The sequence below is a fragment of the Kogia breviceps genome, chromosome 1, assembly GCF_026419965.1.
Source record: "Kogia breviceps isolate mKogBre1 chromosome 1, mKogBre1 haplotype 1, whole genome shotgun sequence".
NCBI classification, from domain to species: Eukaryota; Metazoa; Chordata; class Mammalia; order Artiodactyla; family Physeteridae; genus Kogia; species Kogia breviceps.
Window position 1 is genome coordinate 160,346,304 of NC_081310.1, and position 20,343 is coordinate 160,366,646.

General features: G+C 36.4%; 1 protein-coding gene across 1 annotated transcript in view; it reads left to right on the forward strand.

Moving 5' to 3' along the window:
* The window catches only part of FAF1 (Fas associated factor 1), a 537,070-nt gene that overhangs the window by 322,304 nt on the left and 194,423 nt on the right, over positions 1–20,343 (forward strand). The window contains exon 8 of the mRNA XM_059064103.2: positions 3,911–3,997. Coding sequence (XP_058920086.1) covers positions 3,911–3,997 — 87 coding nt within the window. The remainder of the gene's footprint in view (positions 1–3,910; positions 3,998–20,343) is intronic.

Below are 20,343 nucleotides of genomic sequence, written 5' to 3' on the forward strand. Positions count from 1 at the left end.
CCTCTCATTATGCCACAATACCTCAAACTTTGTGGCTTTTCTATAATCAGAATCTGCTTTCACTTGGATAATACCTGAATGAAATTTAAAATTCCCTAAAATGTTTTTCAGTAGTGTGATCAACATTTAGCTCACAACATTTAGCTATAAAATATAGCTGACAAAGTTATCTACCAAGTTTTATATTTTTCAGTTTGAATAGCTACAGACAGCTCATTTAAGGCTGATCTGAGCCTCAAACGTCGGCCTTTAGCAGAGTAACTTACTAAGAATTTTTTTTTCTAAGATAAAATTTAACTGAAATATAAAACTGTTTGAAAATTTATGGAACTCAAAATTTTGTGGGAGATGAATGTCCTATATAATTTTATTTTGAGCAGGTCATAAAAAAATGATCTTTTTCCCAGTGCTGTGTTTATCATTGATATTTCCACAATGAGGAAATATGAAGTTTGAAGTGGAGATCATTGCTTACATTGTTTTATTAACAATGAAAACAAATATAAGGAAATAAATCAATACTGCATTAATTCTGTACTATTTCAAGGTAATCTGATTCAAATATTTTTTTCTTAGTCACAAACTACTGTCTTATATGAAGCATTGGGGGAGAAGTGAAACTCCTTTTAGAAAATCTGGAAAATAAGCTCTGGAAAATCTATTGTCAATCTAGAACACTTAATCCAAATACAGTATAGTTTGTAACATAATTTTAATGTTCAGCTGGTAATCGAAGCATTTATTAAATTTTTTCAGAACTAATTGAAACATTTGCATAGTTTAGCAATCTAAAATCTCATAGATTTAGAGCTTAATGCATAACAAGAATTGAAAAGATTATGAAGATTCAGCATAATCTTGAGCCAATGCTGATCAAAGAAAGTATGTAAGACAAAAAGGCCCTTAGGAAATGTTACCCTGTGAAGTACCACTTGTCCTTAACTGGAATTTAACACAAATCTCTAAAGATGAAACTCCATCAGAAGTAGCACAGTAATTGCAGCTGGGCATGCCAGCTACAGCATCCTAGCCTGTATGTGTGTTCTTTCTGCCTCTCTCAAGTGCTCTTAAATCTCTCAAATCAGTCAGTCTCTCAACCTTCCCCCCCGCCTGGCCCCCCTTATTTCCCCTTCCCTTTAGTCCTTCCTCTCTCTCTCCTCTGTTCCTCCATCCTTCTCTCTCTGAGAAAACTGTGTCCTTCATTTGATGCATGATGACCATAAATTCATCTGCATCGTTTTACACTTAGCTATATTTTGTCATTCAGCTTTCCTAGAATACTAGTTTTTTAAAAGAATCATTTCTACTTTTGCTTTGTGTACATTTCTGATTTTTTTTCTTCCCTACAGAATTGTCACTTAAAATTTTAATTAAATAAGACCATCAATAAAGGCAGTAGAATTTTTTAATCTCTGTTAATAAGACCATCATTCATTATGTACTTTTGCTGTCTTATCACTTGTCTTTCTTCCATATAATGGTAAAACCTGCCTATGGTTTCAGCACTGATAAACATGGAATTATTTTTGAAAAACTAATTTGTTTTCACTTATGTTGTTGTTTAGTGATTATGGTTTAACACGAGGTTCTTTTGGCTTACTTTCAGAAACACTGTGAATTTAGCTTTTCCATTGGAACAATCAAACATTAGCCAAATATGGTTTACTTTGTACCCTCTCAGCCAAGTTCTTTCTGCATTAACCAGTTTATTCTATGACAAGTTGCTTAACAGATGTCATTCTGGGGAGAACAATGAAGCCAAATACTTGTGCAATGGCTAACATTACTCTAACTTTGATCACTTTTGTTCAGCACATCAGTCTGGCGTTGTGCTTTATACCAACATAACACTATAGCCAGAACATGCTTTTCAGGCTTAGAATAGCAAAGGAATGTTATTCATTCAGCGCAGTTACAGATGAGTTAATGAAAGAAGAAAAATACTGTTTATTTCATAATACCGTGTTGTTGTGTTTTGGAATTAAGGTGGAATTTAAAGAATCCCACTCCAGAGTTATTTGTTTATATACTCAACTCATAGTATTTGTGTATATTCTCCAATGCAAGGATAGCCTTGCCACCTTTCCAACAGATGTAAATATTTGTCCTGCCTTCCCCTCCACCTTCAAAAAGCTGCTGACCCTTGGCTTATCTAGACAACATAATTAAAACTAACTTTAAGAAAGGAATGTTTTTGCCTTGAGGCCTAAAATTTCCTCATACTCTCATCTTCTGTCCTCTCACTTTCTTTTATTAATAAACAATAATAATAATATTTTGTGTGTATGGAACACCTTTCCCCCAAGAGCACCAATGTTTAAGTGTGACAGAATAGTCCTTGCTAGTGGAAGTGTTAAGAGGTTAGATTGCATTTGGTTAAACTGTTGGGTTGATAATGACTAATGAAAATTTCCAAACTTGATGTGACTGACCATAAACAAAATACTGCATGGTAGGCTGGCCATTGCTAAGAATCTGTGAAAAAAAGCTGTTTGTTTGAATTGAGTGGGGATCAAGCCATGCCCCAAAGCGCCTCAGTTCTCATTTACTAAGTCTTTTTTCACAGGTGTACATTAGAGATAAAAATAGATTAAGTTCTGGGTTTTGTTTTGTTTCTTTCTTTCCCCAGTGAATATATTTCTCTCACTGGAAGAGTAACTTAGATGTGCTTATGTATAGTAAACAGTAATGTGATACAAAATGCTGTAATTGGACAACATGATACTTCAGGCTTCTGCATTTAAAAAACATGAATGAATGCTGCTTGTTTTCCACATTGAAGTCATTATAGAACTTATTATGTGCAGCATTTCAAAATTAGCTTCATTGTTCCAGGAAGGTAACCCCAGAACTAACCTGAAGAGTTAGCTAAGGTGGATGATCTCTTCATTCTTACCATTTGATAATTTATTTTATTTGTAAATATGGAATGAAGGAGAATTTTTTTTGTAATCTATTTAGAAAAAAAATCTAAAGAAAGATATAATTACTGGGTAAAAGAGTTTACCCTTCCAACACTTTATTCTGATAAATGCTTACCTCTTCTCCTTTTAAAGTTAAAAGGTATTGGGAATTCCCTGGCAGTCCAGTGGTTAAGACTCCGCACTTTCATTGCTGTGGGTGCAGGCTCGATCCCTGGTTGGGGAACTAAGATCCCACCGGCCGCGTGGGTGTGGCCAAAAATAAACAAACAAACAAAGTTAAAAGGTATAATGTTACTTTTGAGAGAAACAGTTTTCTAACTTTACCAGTATTTAAAATAAAAACTATCATTACTATATTTTCTTTTGGGGAAGGGCCTAAATAGCATATTAATAGATGGCTCTCAGCTAATAAATATTTTGTTGAAATAGCTTCTAATTTGGAATGATTTCAAAGAAATAACCCTGTGCCACTTTATGAATAAGTTGTTATATCCTTGAAACCTACATAAAACAATGAAGGAAACTTCAGGTTTTTCCTTCCACCCCCTTGGAAAAAAAACTGACACCCTTTTCTGTCCCACTTAGGAACTAGAAATGTATCTTTTATTTGAACAATTGCATATCTTGAGTCATTGTTAAAATTAAATAGATTATAAAAATGTATAATAATAAATTAGGTCATGTAGTCTATCCTACATGAGCTGTGTACCTGAAGTTTCTTGACTGAAAAGAAACTTGAAGCCATCCAGGAATATAAAAATAATCAGTGGGGTTGGGTGGGGGGTTGTTGCTTGAAACATTGTTTCATCTAACCTTGGTTTAACTTTGGTTTAGATTTTTTAATAAAATTTTTATGATTTGTCTTCTTCTAGTTTCAAATTCTTGTTTTGAATCTCGAAAACAGAGGAAACAGTGTATGATGTAAATTGGCAACTAACATAAGTCATGTGGAAACCCTATTTTAATTGTTTTCTTTCTTTTTGTAGGTAAAGAGAAATGTGTATGACCTTACGAGTATCCCTGTTCGCCATCAGTTATGGGAGGGCTGGCCAACTTCTGCCACAGATGACTCCGTAAGTGAGAGTTGAGTTGGCAGTTTTATATCCTCCTCTCTTTTGCCACTTTCAGTCTAATTGGCAGTAATATTAAGCAGGATCAAATGCTTTGAATCCATTGGAAGAATTTTATAAATCAAATAATTTTGAGGATAAGACGAATTGTAATAATTTGAGTTCACTTGCAGAACTGGTGTCATAAGCCAAGTATATCAGCATTCTCTTGGTAATGTTACAACATCAATATCAGGAATTTGATGCTGCTTGATTTGACTTAAATTTTTCCTTGATTAAAAAAATACAGATATTCAGATATTACTAATGAAATGTCCCAAACACAAAATTTTTTTCCCTAAATTACAGATACTTCAAAATCAACCTAATCATTTTATTTAATTTTAAAACTGCATCTCCCATAGTTAGACCTGTACTTTAAAAAGTTACTTTTTATAGTTAATAGCACTCCATTCTTAAACACACTCATAATTTTCACTACCATGAAAAACTGGAAGACCTAGTCTGTAATTTTTAACGATTATTACGTTTAATCATAATAATTTTCCTGTTGTAAATTTTGAAATGTTTCCTATCTCTGTCCTGTTTCCAGCGATTATTCTTTTCCAAGAGAGTAAATTTTATCATCTGAGGAGGCCATTTTGGCTACTTTTATCATAATCTTGGTTGTTCTAACCAGATACCCATTTTTCTTTTAAAGTAAAAAATTAGAATGTTTCAAGAATTTGTCTTATTTTTAAAGTAAATAGGGCTAAAAAGATGTTAAGACTTTGTAAACATCTTCTAACAATAAGTACCCGAATAATGATTATGGCTAAAAGTTTAATTACCTTTTCTTATTTTCTAGTAAATATTACATTTCTATCTGGCTAATAATTACTACTCCTCTCTCAGCACTACCATCATATACTTTAATCTAAAGGAATTCTTTGTGGAAGACAGAATCATTTTTGAACAATCTGTTTATGTAGATGCCACTTGAGTCTAATTATTCCACAGTCTAAACACTGTGCCTTTGGAAAATGTTTTATGGATTATGAAACTTTAAAAATAATCAGAAGGTAGCAAAAGTTGTTTTTTAAGTGAACCCTTCAGAAAAAAATTATTTGTGTATAGGCAGTTACATTTATTTATAAACAACTGATTTTAATATTGACATTATAGTATATCATTAAGAGTTATTGGTTGGTTGTCCATGGCTAAGTAGTAAAGATGTGGTTGTTGTTTTTAGTTTGTTTTTTCCCCATTAGACTGATAGAAAATGTGATACATTTATTTTTATGAAATTACGAGGGTAACATACAAAAATAATAGCTTTCTGTTTACCCGAGAAGACATGAGGAAACCAGAAATGTTCTTAGCATTGTCTAATAACCTGCTACAATAAATAATAACTTTAATAGAAGAAAATAATTAAGATTGAGCATGTCACTTAAATTCTCTGAGTTTCAGTTACCTCACTGATCTGAAGAATTGTAATGAGGATTAGCGATAATATATATATATATACACACAGTACTTGCCTCATAGTAGACACTCAGTAAATGAGAGTCAGTATTATAATTAATATTAACGTAACTCAGAAAGAGATCACAGGCAGGAATTGACTGGTTTACGTAAATGAAATGGTACCTGAGATTTGCTTCAAAATAACCTCTGGGGTTAGGGGAGTGAGTGGGGATATAGATAAATCCAAATTAGCTGTCTATTAATCATTGTTGAAGGTGGGTAATGTGTATATATGATTTTTTTATACTATTCTCTCAAGTTTTAGGTATGTTTGAAAATTTCTTTAATAAAAAGTTTGAAGCAAAAATAATTGTCTGGTTTAAGGTAATAAGGTCCAGAGATGTGGGTCCTAATAGGGTTGGAAATGCCAGCTGCTCTTGGGCTCCAAACCTGTAGAAACCAGGCTGAAATAGGCTTAACAGAAGCAGTTCCGAGATTGATAAGCAAAATCAGTGAAATACAATAAATTCTTCTGTAACATAGTACCTTATACATTTTAGTTGTTAAAGCATTGACTTGAGTTGGCACTGTCTCACATTTTAATGATCTTTATTTAATTTTTTACCAAAGAGTTCTATGCAATTTCATTACTATGGGAAAATATGGAAAGCATCTAAAACTTACCATATGGAAGTCTGTGATACTACCTGGTACTATAAGGCACAGCAGGCACAAGAGGGAATCTCCATTAAGAAGCTTGATTCTTACTGCCTCATTTTTCATATTTCCACCTTGTCCCAGAACCTGTCAAGTAATGCCTGCCTATACCTCCCCAGAGCATATGTTGCCACATTGGCAGGATGTTGCCTTGAGCTTCATGATTGATACAACAAAGATGTTTAGGGCCAAGCTGCTTTTAATCGGTGCCATAGCAGATCCACTAACTCCAGTGCTTGAGTTTTGGCAAAAATTGCTTATAACTGTAGTCTTTTAAGGAGCTTCTAGCCAAAGAAAGGTCATGAAACCTTTCTTTCATTAGGACTATAAAAACTCATAAAGCTGGTGCTTGTAATCTATATTGTTGCAGGCAATGATGGTGTTTTTATACTTATTTAAATCACTCAAGTGGAGGCATCTGCTACAAAATAAGATCGTCCTCACAGCTTAGGGTATGAATTGGGTACAGCTGAGAAATGTCAGCTGTGTAAACAGCCTGAAATGTGTTACCAACAAAAATATAATTAATTTCTTTCCAAGACTGTGTGCCATAACTGAATATTTAGGATGGTTTAACTTTCAGAGAAAGCACCTGAACATTTTCTTCCCAGTGCCAGCATAGAGGATTGGTTATAAAGGTCATTAAAAGTGAGGTTAGTTTGTACTTTTCCTGCTCAGTTGCAGAACTTTGTGTGACTTTGAATATATAGTAACTTTAGATATCAGTGGCTTCCATGAATTGATAGAAATACCTTAGATCAAGAAGTTACAATAAGTGGTGCTGGGAAAACTGGACAGCTACATGTAAAAGAATGAAATTAGAACATTCCCTAACACCATACACAAAAATAAGCTCAAGTTGGATTAAAGACCTAAATGCAAGGCCAGACACTATAAAACTGTTAGAGGAAAACATAGGCAGAACACTCTATGACATAAATCACAGCAAGATCCGTTTTGACCCACCTCCTAAAGAAATGGAAATAAAAACAAAAATGGGACCTAATGAGCCTTAAAAGCTTTTGCAGAGCAAAGGAAACCATAAGATGAAAAGCCCTCAGAATGGGAGAAAATATTTGCAAACGAAGCAACTGATGAAGGATTAATCTCTGAAATATACAAGCAGCTCAATATCAAAAAAACAAACAACCTAACCCCAAAATGGGCAGAAGACCTAAATACACATTTCTCCAAAGAGGATGTACAGGTTGCCAACAGACACATGAAAGGATGCTCAGCATCACTAATCGTTAGAGAAATGCAAATCAAAACTACAGTGAGGTATCACCTCGCACCAATCAGAATTGCCATCATCAAAAAATCTGCAAGCAGTGAATGCTGGAGAGGGTGTGGAGAAAAGGGAACCCTCTTGCACTGTTGGTGGAATGTAACTTGATACAGGCACTGTGGAGAACAATATGGAGGTTCCTTGAAAAACTAAAAATAAAACTACCATATGACCCAGCAATCCCACTACTGGGCATATACCCTGAGAAAACCATAATTCAAAAAGAGTCATGTACCACAATGTTCATTGCAGCACTATTTACAATAGCCCGGACATGGAAGCAACCTAAGTGTCCATCGACAGATGAATGGATGAAGATGTGGCACATATATACAATGGAATATTACTCAGCCATAAAAAGAAATGAAATTGAGTTATTTGTAGTGAGGTGGATGGACCTAGAGTCTGTCATACAGAGTGAAGTAAGTCAGAAAGAGAAAAACAAATACCGTATGCTAACATATATGTGCAATCTAATTAAAAAAAAGGTTCTGAAGAACCTAGGGGCAGGACAGGAATAAAGATGCAGATGTAGAGAATGGACTGGAGGACACGGGGATGGGGGGAAGGGTAAGCTGGGACGAAGTGAGAGAGTGACATTGACATATATACACTGCCAAATGTAAAACAGATAGCTAGTGGGAAGCAGCCATAGTACAGGGAGATCAGCTTGGTGCCCTTTGACCACCTAGAGGGGTGGGATAGGGAGGGTGAGAGGGAGACGCAAGAGGGAGGGGATATGGGGATATAGGTATACATACAGCTGATTCACTTTGTTATACAGCAATTATGTTCCAAAGCAATTATAAAGCAATTATATTCCAATAAAGATGTTAAAAAATAAGAAGAGCAAGCAAAAAAAAAAGTTAATAGTTTGGGATGGTGGAAATGTTCTAAAATTAGATTGTGATGATGGTAGCACAACTCTGTAAATTTTCTAAAAATCATTGAATTGAATACACACAAAAAAGAGTAAATTTTATGGCATGTAAATTATACATCAGTAAAGCTGTTTTTTAAAGGAAGTTAGTGAAGAACTAGATTAAAATACTTTTTCATTTACGTTTTTATGTTGCATGAGAAATACTTTGCAGTAACACAGAAGGTGTTTTCTTCAATGTACTTCTCATTAACCTTTGACTTAGCAAACAGGACAAAGAAATAGACTTCTTATAAGTAGATTCTTGTATAATCTTGAGTCTCTTTCAGACCTGATAGACTACAATCTTGACATTTTCAGTACTACTCAGTGAAGTTAACAATCATTTAAAACATTGTTGCCCCATCTGTCTTCAGAGTTAAAATATTTTCTTTGCTTGTAGTTGTACTCTAATGGGATATGGAATACTATATGAATTGTCAATAACTCTTTCAGTTCCTTTTGCACTCTTTCACCAGGGAAATAGGTATCTAAAGCTTCACCAGTAGGGGAATGTTTTCATGCTGTGACAGTTCAGCTGTGAGAACAAGGAGCGGCGAGTAGACAAAATCTTTTTACACTTTAACAAGGACACTCTTGGTTTCCAGAGAGGAGAAATAATTTTAACACTGTGAATTATGTTTAAGGCACCTTATTATAATGCAGACAATTTGAATATATGTAGTTTTTAAAACTCCAGGTTTTAGTAATACTTACACAATGGAAGAAAAATCCTTCAGTTTTTAATACTTTTTTGTTGTGCCCCACTCCCTTTTTTTCTTTTGAGATTACTAATGGTCTTCTGTGGTTCCATCACTGGCTAAGGAATGTTCATTCAGAATTTGAGAAATTAGGAATTTTAGGACCAGAGGTCTTTAGACATGTTTTAGGAGTCAGAAAGCTACTTACTAAATATTAAATATTTTCACATTGAAAATGAGATCATTTATAAACAGAACCATTATACAGTGGCTTTTCTATGAAATAAAAAAAATCATACATGACTTATTCCTTTTTTTTAATTAAAAAGAATTCATGAATGAAGGAATGTCATCTACTTTGATCCTTCTGATGGAGACCATTTTCTCCTGTAACTTCTCCCTGATGATTTGTGTTTGGCAGGTGTCAAATTATAAACATTCCTCTGATACTAGATCCCCACCCTCCATTTTATAGGAGCTGCTGTACCAGTACAGACTCTCCCTGTTACCACATACCTACCACGCTATAGTTACCTACCTACTAAGTAAACTCATAACCTCTACTATAGTCATTCCATCCATTGCTGCAAGGTTAATATTTCTGAAGTGCAGAACAAGTCACATTCAGCCTTACTTATCTTCAGTGGCAACCCAATATGTGCTTATGTCTGTACAGATTTTTATGCTGTCATTTAAAACCTTCACCTTCATTCTTTAGTCTGAAACTTCCCTTCTAGGTTTATTTTCCCATACAGGCCCGGAGTAATTGCTCAACAAATATTTCTTGAATAAAGGATTATGATACCACATGTATCTCCACTTTAGCTAAATATTCCTTTTGCTGTTCTTCAGACATACTTTGTGCCTCACTCTGTTATTTAATCATACTGTTCCTTCTACCTAGAATACCTATAGCAATTATCTCTTTTCTTTCGGACCTTTCCTTAAGAAACTTTGCCTGTATCCCTCTTCCCATGCCACCTTCTTCAGCCATCTTAGAAATTAGTTTCTATTTGTTTTTCTATTTAAATTATTTTTATTTTTCCTTATTTTTGTTCTTTCCTTCCTTATTCCTCTCACCTGGCTCCATTACTTACCTAACTAACCACAGATAACTTGATTAAACCCTTTAGGTCTCAGTCTCTATAACCATAAAACACAAGTAATACTCCCAGAGTTTTGTGAAAACTAAGAGTCAGTAGTTACAAGTATAGTTACTCCTACATTTATTTTGAAGATTGAAGTAGTCTGTACTAGATAATGTCTAATATATGGCTGACCTTTGGCTATTACTGTTTCTTTCATCCATCTGTTCATTCACTTGACATTGTGTAACAACTCTTATAGGCCAGTAACCACACTGGCCCTTAAAGTTGCAAGCATAAGGTCCTATTCCTCAGGTTTTTTGCAAAGTATAGTGTGAGACAGATATATAAACAGTGGCAATTGAAGTTCGTGTAAAGGCAGTGGGATCATAGAAGAGGAAACAACCAGTTTCTCTAACAGATGGGGTGGAGAAAAATGGCTTCCCAGAGAAAGGAACCAAATGTCCCTTAAGTTAAACAAATTAAACAAACCTAATTCTATTTTAATTTGTATACTTGTGTTCCTCCCTTTTGTAAATTCTAAAAATTGGGAGTAAGAAGTCTCTTCCTCATTTTTGTATGCTCTGCAGGATCAAATGTAGTATTATTATTTTTTAAACATAGTGTTTTATACCTTCACTCATCTCAGTTGTTCAGAGCTCCATTAAGTTGACATCTATGACAATAAACAACTAAATGATGAATTGGTATGATTATAGTGACTTGATAAAAAAGAGAGTGACTCGTTTGAGAATCAGGTTTATTTTCTTTCTAATAAAAATTATCAAAACTCAATATTTCTTTATTGGTAAGTAGAATAACAAATTTAGGAGTGGGGGAGCCACTACACTGAGCAAATTTGTATCAGCATATGTTTAATTGTGTATGTGTGTGTGAGAGAGAAACAAGCAAGCAGACAATCCAAGTTCATCAAATCCCAGTATTGCTGTCCGTTGGATAAGTTACTTATGAATTTCATTTTCCTCATCTGCAAAATGAAGATGATGTTAATACCCTTGAAAGTCTATTGCGAAGATTAAATGAATTAACGTAATAGTTTGAACCATATGAAATTTCTATCTTTAAAGGATAAAATGGTTGAGTATTAGCATTTCCACATGGTTTTACCTAATACGTAAAGCACATGACATAGTACAGGGGTTGGCAATTCAGCCCAAACCCTACTCTCCATCTGTTTTTGTAAATATTTTAAAAACAATTTTTTAATTATTTATTTATTTGGCCACATCGAGTCTTTAGTTGCAGTATGCAGGCTCTTCGTTGCAGTGCGTGGGCCTCTCTCTAGTTGCGGTGCGCAGGCTCAGTAGATGCAGCACCCAGGTTCTCTAGTTGTGGCGCTTGGACTCCAGAGTGCGCGGGCTCAGTAGTTGTGGCATGCGGGCTCTCTAGTTGCGGTGCGTGGGCTCTAGAGTGTGCAGGCTTAGTTGCCCCATGGCGTGTGGGATCTTAGTTCCCCAAGCAGAGCTTGAACTCACATCCCCTGCATTGGAAGGCAGATTCTTAACCATTGGACCATCAGGGAAGTCCCATAAAAGTTTTTTTAATAGAGGTAAAATTGGTATGTAACATTTTATTAGTTCAGGTGTACAACATAATGATTTTTTTTTTTTTTTTTTTTTTTTGCGGCACACGGGCCTCTCACTGTTGTGGCCTCTCCCGCTGCGGAGCACAGGCTCTGGACGTGCAGGCTCAGTGGCCATGGCTCACGAGCCCAGCTGCTCCGCGGCATGTGGGATCCTCCCAGACCAGGGCATGAACCCGTGTCCCCTGCATTGGCAGGCGGACTCTCAACCAATGCGCCACCAGGGAAGCCCCAGCATAATGATTTGATGTATGTATACACTGCAAAGTGATCACCACAATAAGTCTAGTTACCATCCATTATCATACAATTGACCCCCTTCACCCATTTCACCTACCCTCCAAACTCCTTTCCCTCAGGTAACCACCAATCTATTCTCTGTAACTATGCATTTTGTTTTGCTTGTTCACTTGTTTTTTTAGATTCCACATATAACTGAAATCATACAGTATTTGTCTTTCTCTATCTGATTTATTTCACTTAGCATAATGCCCTTAAGGTCCATTCCTATTGTCACAAATGGCAAGATTTCCTTCTTTTTTATGGCTTAGTAGTATTAGACACACACACACACACACACACACACACACACACCCCACATCTTTTTATCCAGTCATCCATCTATCATCTATGGGCAGTTAGGTTGTTTCCATATTTTGGCTATTGTAAATAATGCCGCAGTGAATGTAGGGGTGCTTATGTCTTTTTTGAATAGTGTTTTTGTTTTCTTTGGATAAATACCCAGAAGTGGAATATCTGGATCATATGGTAGTTCTGTTTTTAATTTTTTGCAGAGCCTCCATACTGTTTTCTGTAGTGGCTGTACCAATGTACATCCCCATCAACAGTGCACAAGGGTTCCCTTTTCTCCACATCCTTACCAACACTTGTTATTTCTTGCCTCTTTGATAATCTCCATTGTAAAAGGATCTAAGGTGATATCTTATTGTGGTTTTGAATTGCATTTCCCTGATGATTAATGATGTTGAACAGCTTTTCATGTGCCTGTTGGCCATCTGTAGGTCTCCTTTAGAAAAATTTCTATTTGGATCCTCTGCCCATTTTTTAGTCAGATTGTTTTTTTGCTGTTGAGTTGTTTGAGTTCTTACTATATTTTTGATGTTAAGTCCTTATAGAATATATGGTTCGCAAATATTTTCTCTTATTCAGTAGGTTGCCTTTTCATTTTGTTGATGGCTTCCTTTGTTATGCCGAAGCTTTTCAGTTTGATATAGTCCCACATGTTTATTTTTGCTTTTAGAGTCAGGTCCAAAAATTCAGCACCAAGACGGTTGTAAATAATGTTTTATTGGAGCACAGTCACACCATTTGCTTATGTATTGTATACAGCTGCTTTTACACTATAACTATAATGGCAGGGATGTTTAGTTGCAACAAAACCACATGGCCCACAAAGCCTAAAATATCTACTCTTTGGCCCTTAACAGAAAAAGTTTTCTAACCCCTGGTGTAATATCTGGCATTTAGTAGGCATTCAACAAACATTGGCTCCTTTTCCCTTGAGTAAGCACCTTCTTTATATCACCTGCGCATGCAGAATTAGAAGCATTCTTTGAGTAGCTTCAGGGTCATCTTATGCTATTTAAATTACTTTCTTAGCCTGTCCTAGGTCAGACAGATTCTGGCAATCTTTGGACATTTTCACTGGCTTTTTCTTTATTTGGCAAGGTCATGGATAATGTTGCTTCTAACAGTGGTGAGACTCAGTAGCTTCAGAGGGTTCACTGCCCTTGTCAACGTATAGAGTCTTTTACAAATAACACAGGCAAAGACTAAACAGACAGAAAGAACAGCTTTGAATGCAGTAGAAGAAAGTTTAAGTTAAAAGGAATGGAAAATTTTGAAATGGGCTATACCGTGAACAGTGAGAATGAGAAGTTCGAGAGGGTGGATGAAGCAGTCAAGGGACATATTTACTCGGTAAATATGAGGGAGAACACATGAAAGTGAGCCCTCAACAGGAAATTTGCAAGCATTAAGATTTGATGTCGTTAATCTTGATTTCAGTTTATTAAAATCCGAAACATGAAGACTACTGCTTATACCCATGAAGGGGTAACTGCTATGAGAATTTTCTTCACTCTGTAAACAACGAGAAGACCGGATAAAATATGTGAAACAACTGTTTTCAGATATTAGACAACAGGTAGTTCAGGACTGTGAAAAAGGAAGCAAATGAGCCCTGCCTGGAGGCAGTTTCTGGGTCCCAGGACAGGGAGAGGAAACCAAAACAGAATCTGGTGATTTTATTGTGTTTGAAGAGAGAGTAGAGTTTAGGGAGGTCAAGGCAGCTAGACTTTGCAAGGCAGAGTACTAGCAGAGAAAAAGCTCCAGAAGTCTATATAGGGTTCTCCTGGTCTTTAGCTGAATACCAATCTGTAAATTCATAGAGTGAAATTCCAGGAGATTGGGCAAAGAACTACTGCCAGGAAAAAGAACAATTAGCTGGGAGCTGTAAGGCAAACAATTCTCAGAGCTCACACAGAACTGGAAATAGTTTGAGTTCCCACAAGCCATAGTAGAGACACCTCAGTGAATACATGGAGCATTCAGGAGATACCCACAGGAGAGTCACACCTTAGTGGAGTGGATAAACAAGACTTAGAGTGAAGACTACTCTAGGACTGCCCTTTCACAAGCTTAAAAACAACTTTCAAAAGGAATAAGCTGATTAATAGGTAACCACCTCTAAGAGCAGAGTCCAGCATCCAGTTAAAAGTTATTTTATATACAAACAAGCAGGGAAATCTAACCCCTAACCAGGAGAGAAATCAGTCAAAAGAAATAGACATAGAAGTTACATAAATAATGAAATTGACAGATAAAGATTTCAGCTATTATAAATGTTATGAACAGACTCAAGAATTTAAAGGAAAACATGGGGCTTCCCTGGTGGCGCGGTGGTTGGGAGTCCGCCTGCCGATGCGGGGGACGCGGGTTCGTGCCCCGGTCCGGGAGGATCCCGCATACCACCGAGCGGCTGGGCCCGTGGGCCGTGGCCGCTGGGCCTGCGCATCCGGAGCCTGTGCTCCTCAACGGGAGAAGCCGCAGCAGTGAGAGGCCCGCGTACCACACACACAAAAAAAAAGGAAAACATGAACTTAATGAGGAGAGAATAAAATGTATAAAAGAAGATAGATAAACAATATATCTGAAATGATAATTTTACTGATGAGCTTAACAGCAGATTAGAAATTGCAAAAAAACCACAAATGGTGATCTTGAAGATGTAGCAATAGAAACTATCAAAACTGAAGCACAGAGGAAAAAAAAAGAACAAAATATCAATGACCTCTGGGACAAAATCAAGCAGTCTAACATGCAATTGGAGTCTTAGGAGGAGAGAAAGGATGGGGGGAAGGAGGTCAAAGACCAAAAAAATTGAAAAAATAAATTCTGAAATTTGTCCATATATGATGAAAACTATAAAACTTATAGACCCAGGAAGCTCAATGAATGCCATGAAGGGGAAGCACAAAGAAAAATTCCACACTAAGGAGTATCATAATTGCTGAAAACAAGTGATAAAAAGAAAAATTTCAAATCAGAGAGAGTAAAAACATATACATTACTCAAGGGAAGTAACATAAACTCTTTAGATTTCTGATCAGAAATAATGCAAGCTGGGCTTCCCTGGTGGCGCAGTGGTTGAGAGTCCACCTGCCGATGCAGGGAACACGGGTTCGTGCCCCAGTCTGGGAAGATCCCACATGCCATGGAGCAGCTGGGCCCGTGAGCCGTGGCTGCTGAGCCTGCGCGTCCAGAGCCTGTGCTCTGCAGCGGGAGAGGCCACAACAGTGAGAGGCCCGCGTACCACAAAAAAAAAAAAAGAAATAATGCAAGCCAAAAAACAGTGGAATGACATTTTAAAACTACTGAAAGGTTTTTAAAAATGACAACTTAGACTTCTATATCAGGTGAAAATAATCTTTCAAGACTGAAGGAGAAATAAAGACTTTTTCAGACAAACAAAAACTGAGAGAATTTGGGCCCAGCAAATATGCACTACAAGAAATATTGAAGTTCTTTAGTCAAAGGGAAAATGATATCAGAATAAACTTGGCTCTATACAGAAGAATGAAGAGTGCTAGTTATGGTAAAAATGTGGTTAAATATAAAAGACATTTTTCCTTATGTTTTTAATTTCTTTACAGGATAGCTGTTTAAACATAAAATAACAAGTAATCTGGAGTTTTGAACATATATAGAAGTAAAATACATGACAATAGCACAAGAGACAGAATGGAATTATACTGTTGTAGGGTTCTTATCCTATACATGAAATGGTATAATATTAATTTAAGGTAGTCTATTATATTAAAAATGCAAACTGTAAACCTTAGAGAAACCACTATAAAACATACACACAAAAATGTATACATAATAAGCCATTAAAAGAGAAGTAATGGAATACTAAAAAAAATATTCAAAAATCAGGCAGGGAAAAAAGAAAAAAGGGGGAGCAATGAAAAGGTAAATATGTACAAAACAAATAGCAAGGTGGTAGGTTTAAATCCAACCATTTTGATAATTACAATAAATATAAATGGTCTACACATTAAAGGGCACAGACTGTCAAAATGAATTTTAAACAGCAGGACTCAACTATATGCTGCCTATAAGATATATACTTTAAATATAATGACAGTGGTAAGTTAGACATAATGAGTGGGAAAAATTTACCAGGCAAACACTAAATGTAAGAAAGCTGTAATAACTATATTAACATCAGACAAAATACAGAACAAGGAATATTACCAGGACTCAAGAGAAACATTTCATGACAATTAAATTTAGGACAGGGGCTTCCCTGGTGGCACAGTGGTTAAGAATCCACCTGCCAATGCAGCAGACACGGGTTCAAGCCCTGGTCCAGGAAGATCCCACATGCTGCAAAGCAACTAAGCCCTTGTGCCACAACTACTGAGCCTGTGCTCTAGAGCCCGCAAGCCACAACTACTGAGTCCACATGCCACAACTACTGAAGCCCGTGCGCCTAGAGCCCATACACTGCAACAAGAGAAGCCACCGCAATGAGAAGCCCATGCACTGCAAGGAAGAGTAACCCCCGCTTGCTGCAACTGGAGAAAGCCTGCGCGCAGCAACGAAGACCCAACGCAGCCAAAATAAATAAATAAATAATTTGAGGACAGCTCGTCAGGAAGACATAACGATCTTAAATGTGTATGTACCTAATAACAGTTTCAAACTATGTGAAGTAAACCTGAAAGGACCAAAAGAATAAACAAATCCACAATTATAGAGGTTTCACATTCCTAGCTCAGCAATTTACAGGAAAATGACAGATAAGTATATAGATGTGAGCAACACTCTTAACCAACTTGACCTATTTGAAGTTTATAGACACTTCATTCAACAATGGCAGAATACACATTATTTTCAAGTGCGTATAGTACATTCCCCAAGATAGACCATAGCCTGGACCATAAAGTCTCAGTAAATTTTAAGAGGATTGAAATGAAGAGATTCTCTCTGACCAAAACAAAATTAAATTACATATTTTATAATTTTTATAAGTTATATAAGTTACCTTTATTTTTATAAAAAATGTTTAATAGTTTGTTTATTTGGATATCCAATGTAATCAACAAAAAACTACTAAAAGTGACAAGTGAAGTTACCAAAGTCACAGGTTACAAGATTGCTATACAAAAAAAGGGGAGGGTGGTATTACTATATAGCACCAAAGAACATTTGAATATGGAATGTTTAAAAATTGTACCATTCATGATTCCATCCAAAAACATGAAATATTTAAGGATAAATCTAACAAAATATGTGTAAGATCTGTACACTGAAAACTACTTTTTTTTTTATGGAAAGTGATTTTATTTTAATTTTTAAATTTTTATTGGAATATAGTTGATTTACAATGTTGTGTTTCTGCTGTACAGCAAAGTGCAACAGGTATACATATACATATATCCCCTCTTTTTTAGATTATTTTCCCATATAGGTCATTACAGAGTATTGAGAAGAGTTACCTGTGCTATACAGTAGGTCCTTATTAGTTATCTATTTTATATATAGTAGTGTGTATATGTCAATCCCCATTTCCCAGTTTATCCCTCCCCCCTTGTTTTCCCCCTTGGTAGCCGTAAGTTTGTTTTCTACATCTGCCTCTATTTCTGTTCTGTAAATAAGTTCATTTGTATTATTTTTTTTAGATTCCACATATAAGCAATAGCATATGATATTTGTCTTTCTCTGTCTGGCTTACTTCACTCAATATGACAATCTCTAGGTACGTCCATGTTGCTGCAAATGGCATTATTTCATTCTTTTTAATGGCTGAGCTGTATATATGTACCACATCTTCTTTATCCGTTCCTCTGTTGATGGACAGTTAGGTTGCTTCCATGTCCTGGCTATTGTAAATAGTGCTGCAATGAACATTGGGGTGCATGTATCATTTTGAATTATGGTTTTCTCTGGATGTGTGCCTGGGAGTGGGATTGCAGGATCATATGCGAGCTCTATTTTTATCTTTTTAGGGATCCTCTGTACAGTTCTCCATAGTGACTGTACTGATTTACATTCCTACCAACAGTGTAGGAGGGTTCCCTTTTCTCCATACCCTCTCCAGCATTTATTGTTGTCGATTTTTTGATGGTGGCCATTCTGACCAATGTGAGGTGATACCTTGTTGTAGTTTTGATTTGCATTTCTCTAATAATTAGTGATGTTGAACATCTTTTCATGTGCTTTTTGGACATCCATATGTCTTCTTTGGAGAAATGTCTATTTAGATCTTCCACCCATTGGATTGTTTGATTGGGTTGTTTGTTTTTTTTATATATTGAGATTCATGAGCTGTTTGTATATTTTGGAAATTAATCTCTTGTTGGTTGCTTCATTTGCAAGTATTTTCTCCCATTCTGTGGATTGGCTTTTCGTTTTGGAAAACTACTAATAATTGATGAAAAAATAAAGTCGTTAAAAATGGAGAAATAGTTCATGGTCATGGATTGGAACACAGTATTTTTAAGGTGGTAGTTCTTCTCACACTGCAATCCCAATAAAAAATTAATAAGCCCTTTTGGGGTAGAAATTGACATGTTAATTCTAAAATTTATATGGAAGTGTAAGGGACCTAGAATTCCCAAAACAATTTTGAAAAAGAACAAAGTTGGAAGACTTACACTGCCTGATTTCAAAATATAATGTATTATTCATGGTAGTGTGGTATTTGTGCAAAGATAGACATATAGATCAATGGATAAAACAAAGCATTCAAATATAGATTTATATGCATGTTGTCAGTTGATTTTGTGCAAAGATACCAAAGTAATGCAACAGAGAGAGAGAATGGTCTTTTTTTTTAACAAATGGTGATGAATCAACTGGATATCAATAAGGACAACTTCAACCTTTACCTTATGCCACGCACAAAAATTATCTCAAAATGGATCATAGACCTAAATGCAAAAGCTACAGCTGTAAAACTGGTAGAAGAAAATACAGGAGAAAATCTTCTACAACTTTAGAGTATGAAAAATTTCTTAGAGAGGATACTAAAAGCCCTCGCCATAAAAGGAAAAAAAAAAAAAACCTGATAAATTGGACTTCATCACAATTTGCAACTTTTGCTCTTCAGAAGACTCCATTTAGAAAAAAAAGGAGGGGCCAAGCCATAGACTAGGAGAAAATATCTGCAAAACATATATTTGACAAAGGGCCTCTATCCAGGTTATATAAAGAAGTCTTACAACTAAATAACACAAGGGAATTTGGGGGAGTGATAGAACTTTTTGAAATTTTGATTTTGGTGGTGGTAGTTAAAAGAGTGTGTGTGTGTGTGTGTGTGTGCGTGTGTGTGCCAAAACTCCTTGAACTGCACACTTAAAATGGCTGCATTTTATTATAGGTAACTGGACTTCAATTAATTTTTTTTTTCTTGTGGTATGCGGGCCTCTCACTGTTGGGGCCTCTCCCGTTGTGGAGCACAGGCTCCAGAAGCACAGGCTCAGTGGCCATGGCTCACGGGCCCAGCCGCTCCGCAGCACGTGGGAACCTCCCGGACCGGGGCACGAATCCGTGTCCCCTGCATCGGCAGGTGGACTCACAACCACTGCACCACCAGGGAAGCCCCTCAGTTAATTTTAACTAGCAGTTTAGGATGAATATGGTGTTTTGTTTTGTTTTTTGCGATACGCGGGCCTCTCACTGTTGTGGCCTCTCCCGTTGCGGAGCACCGGCTCCGCACGCGCAGGCTCAGTGGCCATGGCTCACGGGCCCAGCCGCTCCGCGGCATGTGGGATCTTCCCGGACCAGGGCACGAACCCGTGTCCCCTGCATCGGCAGGCGGACTCTCAACCACTGCGCCACCAGGGAAGCCCTAGGATGAATATGTTGATCTGAAACTATAACTGGTAAATGAGAAGGGGAAATGCAGAACCAGTATTCAACTCTCAATCTGCCCACATCCCTGATGCCAATGTCTTTCTCTTGTGCCATGCTAGTCCTTATGTATTCCATGTTGCTTAAAGTAGTTCCAATTTTAAAATATCCAGTCTAATTTTTTCCAGAATGGTACTCATACTGG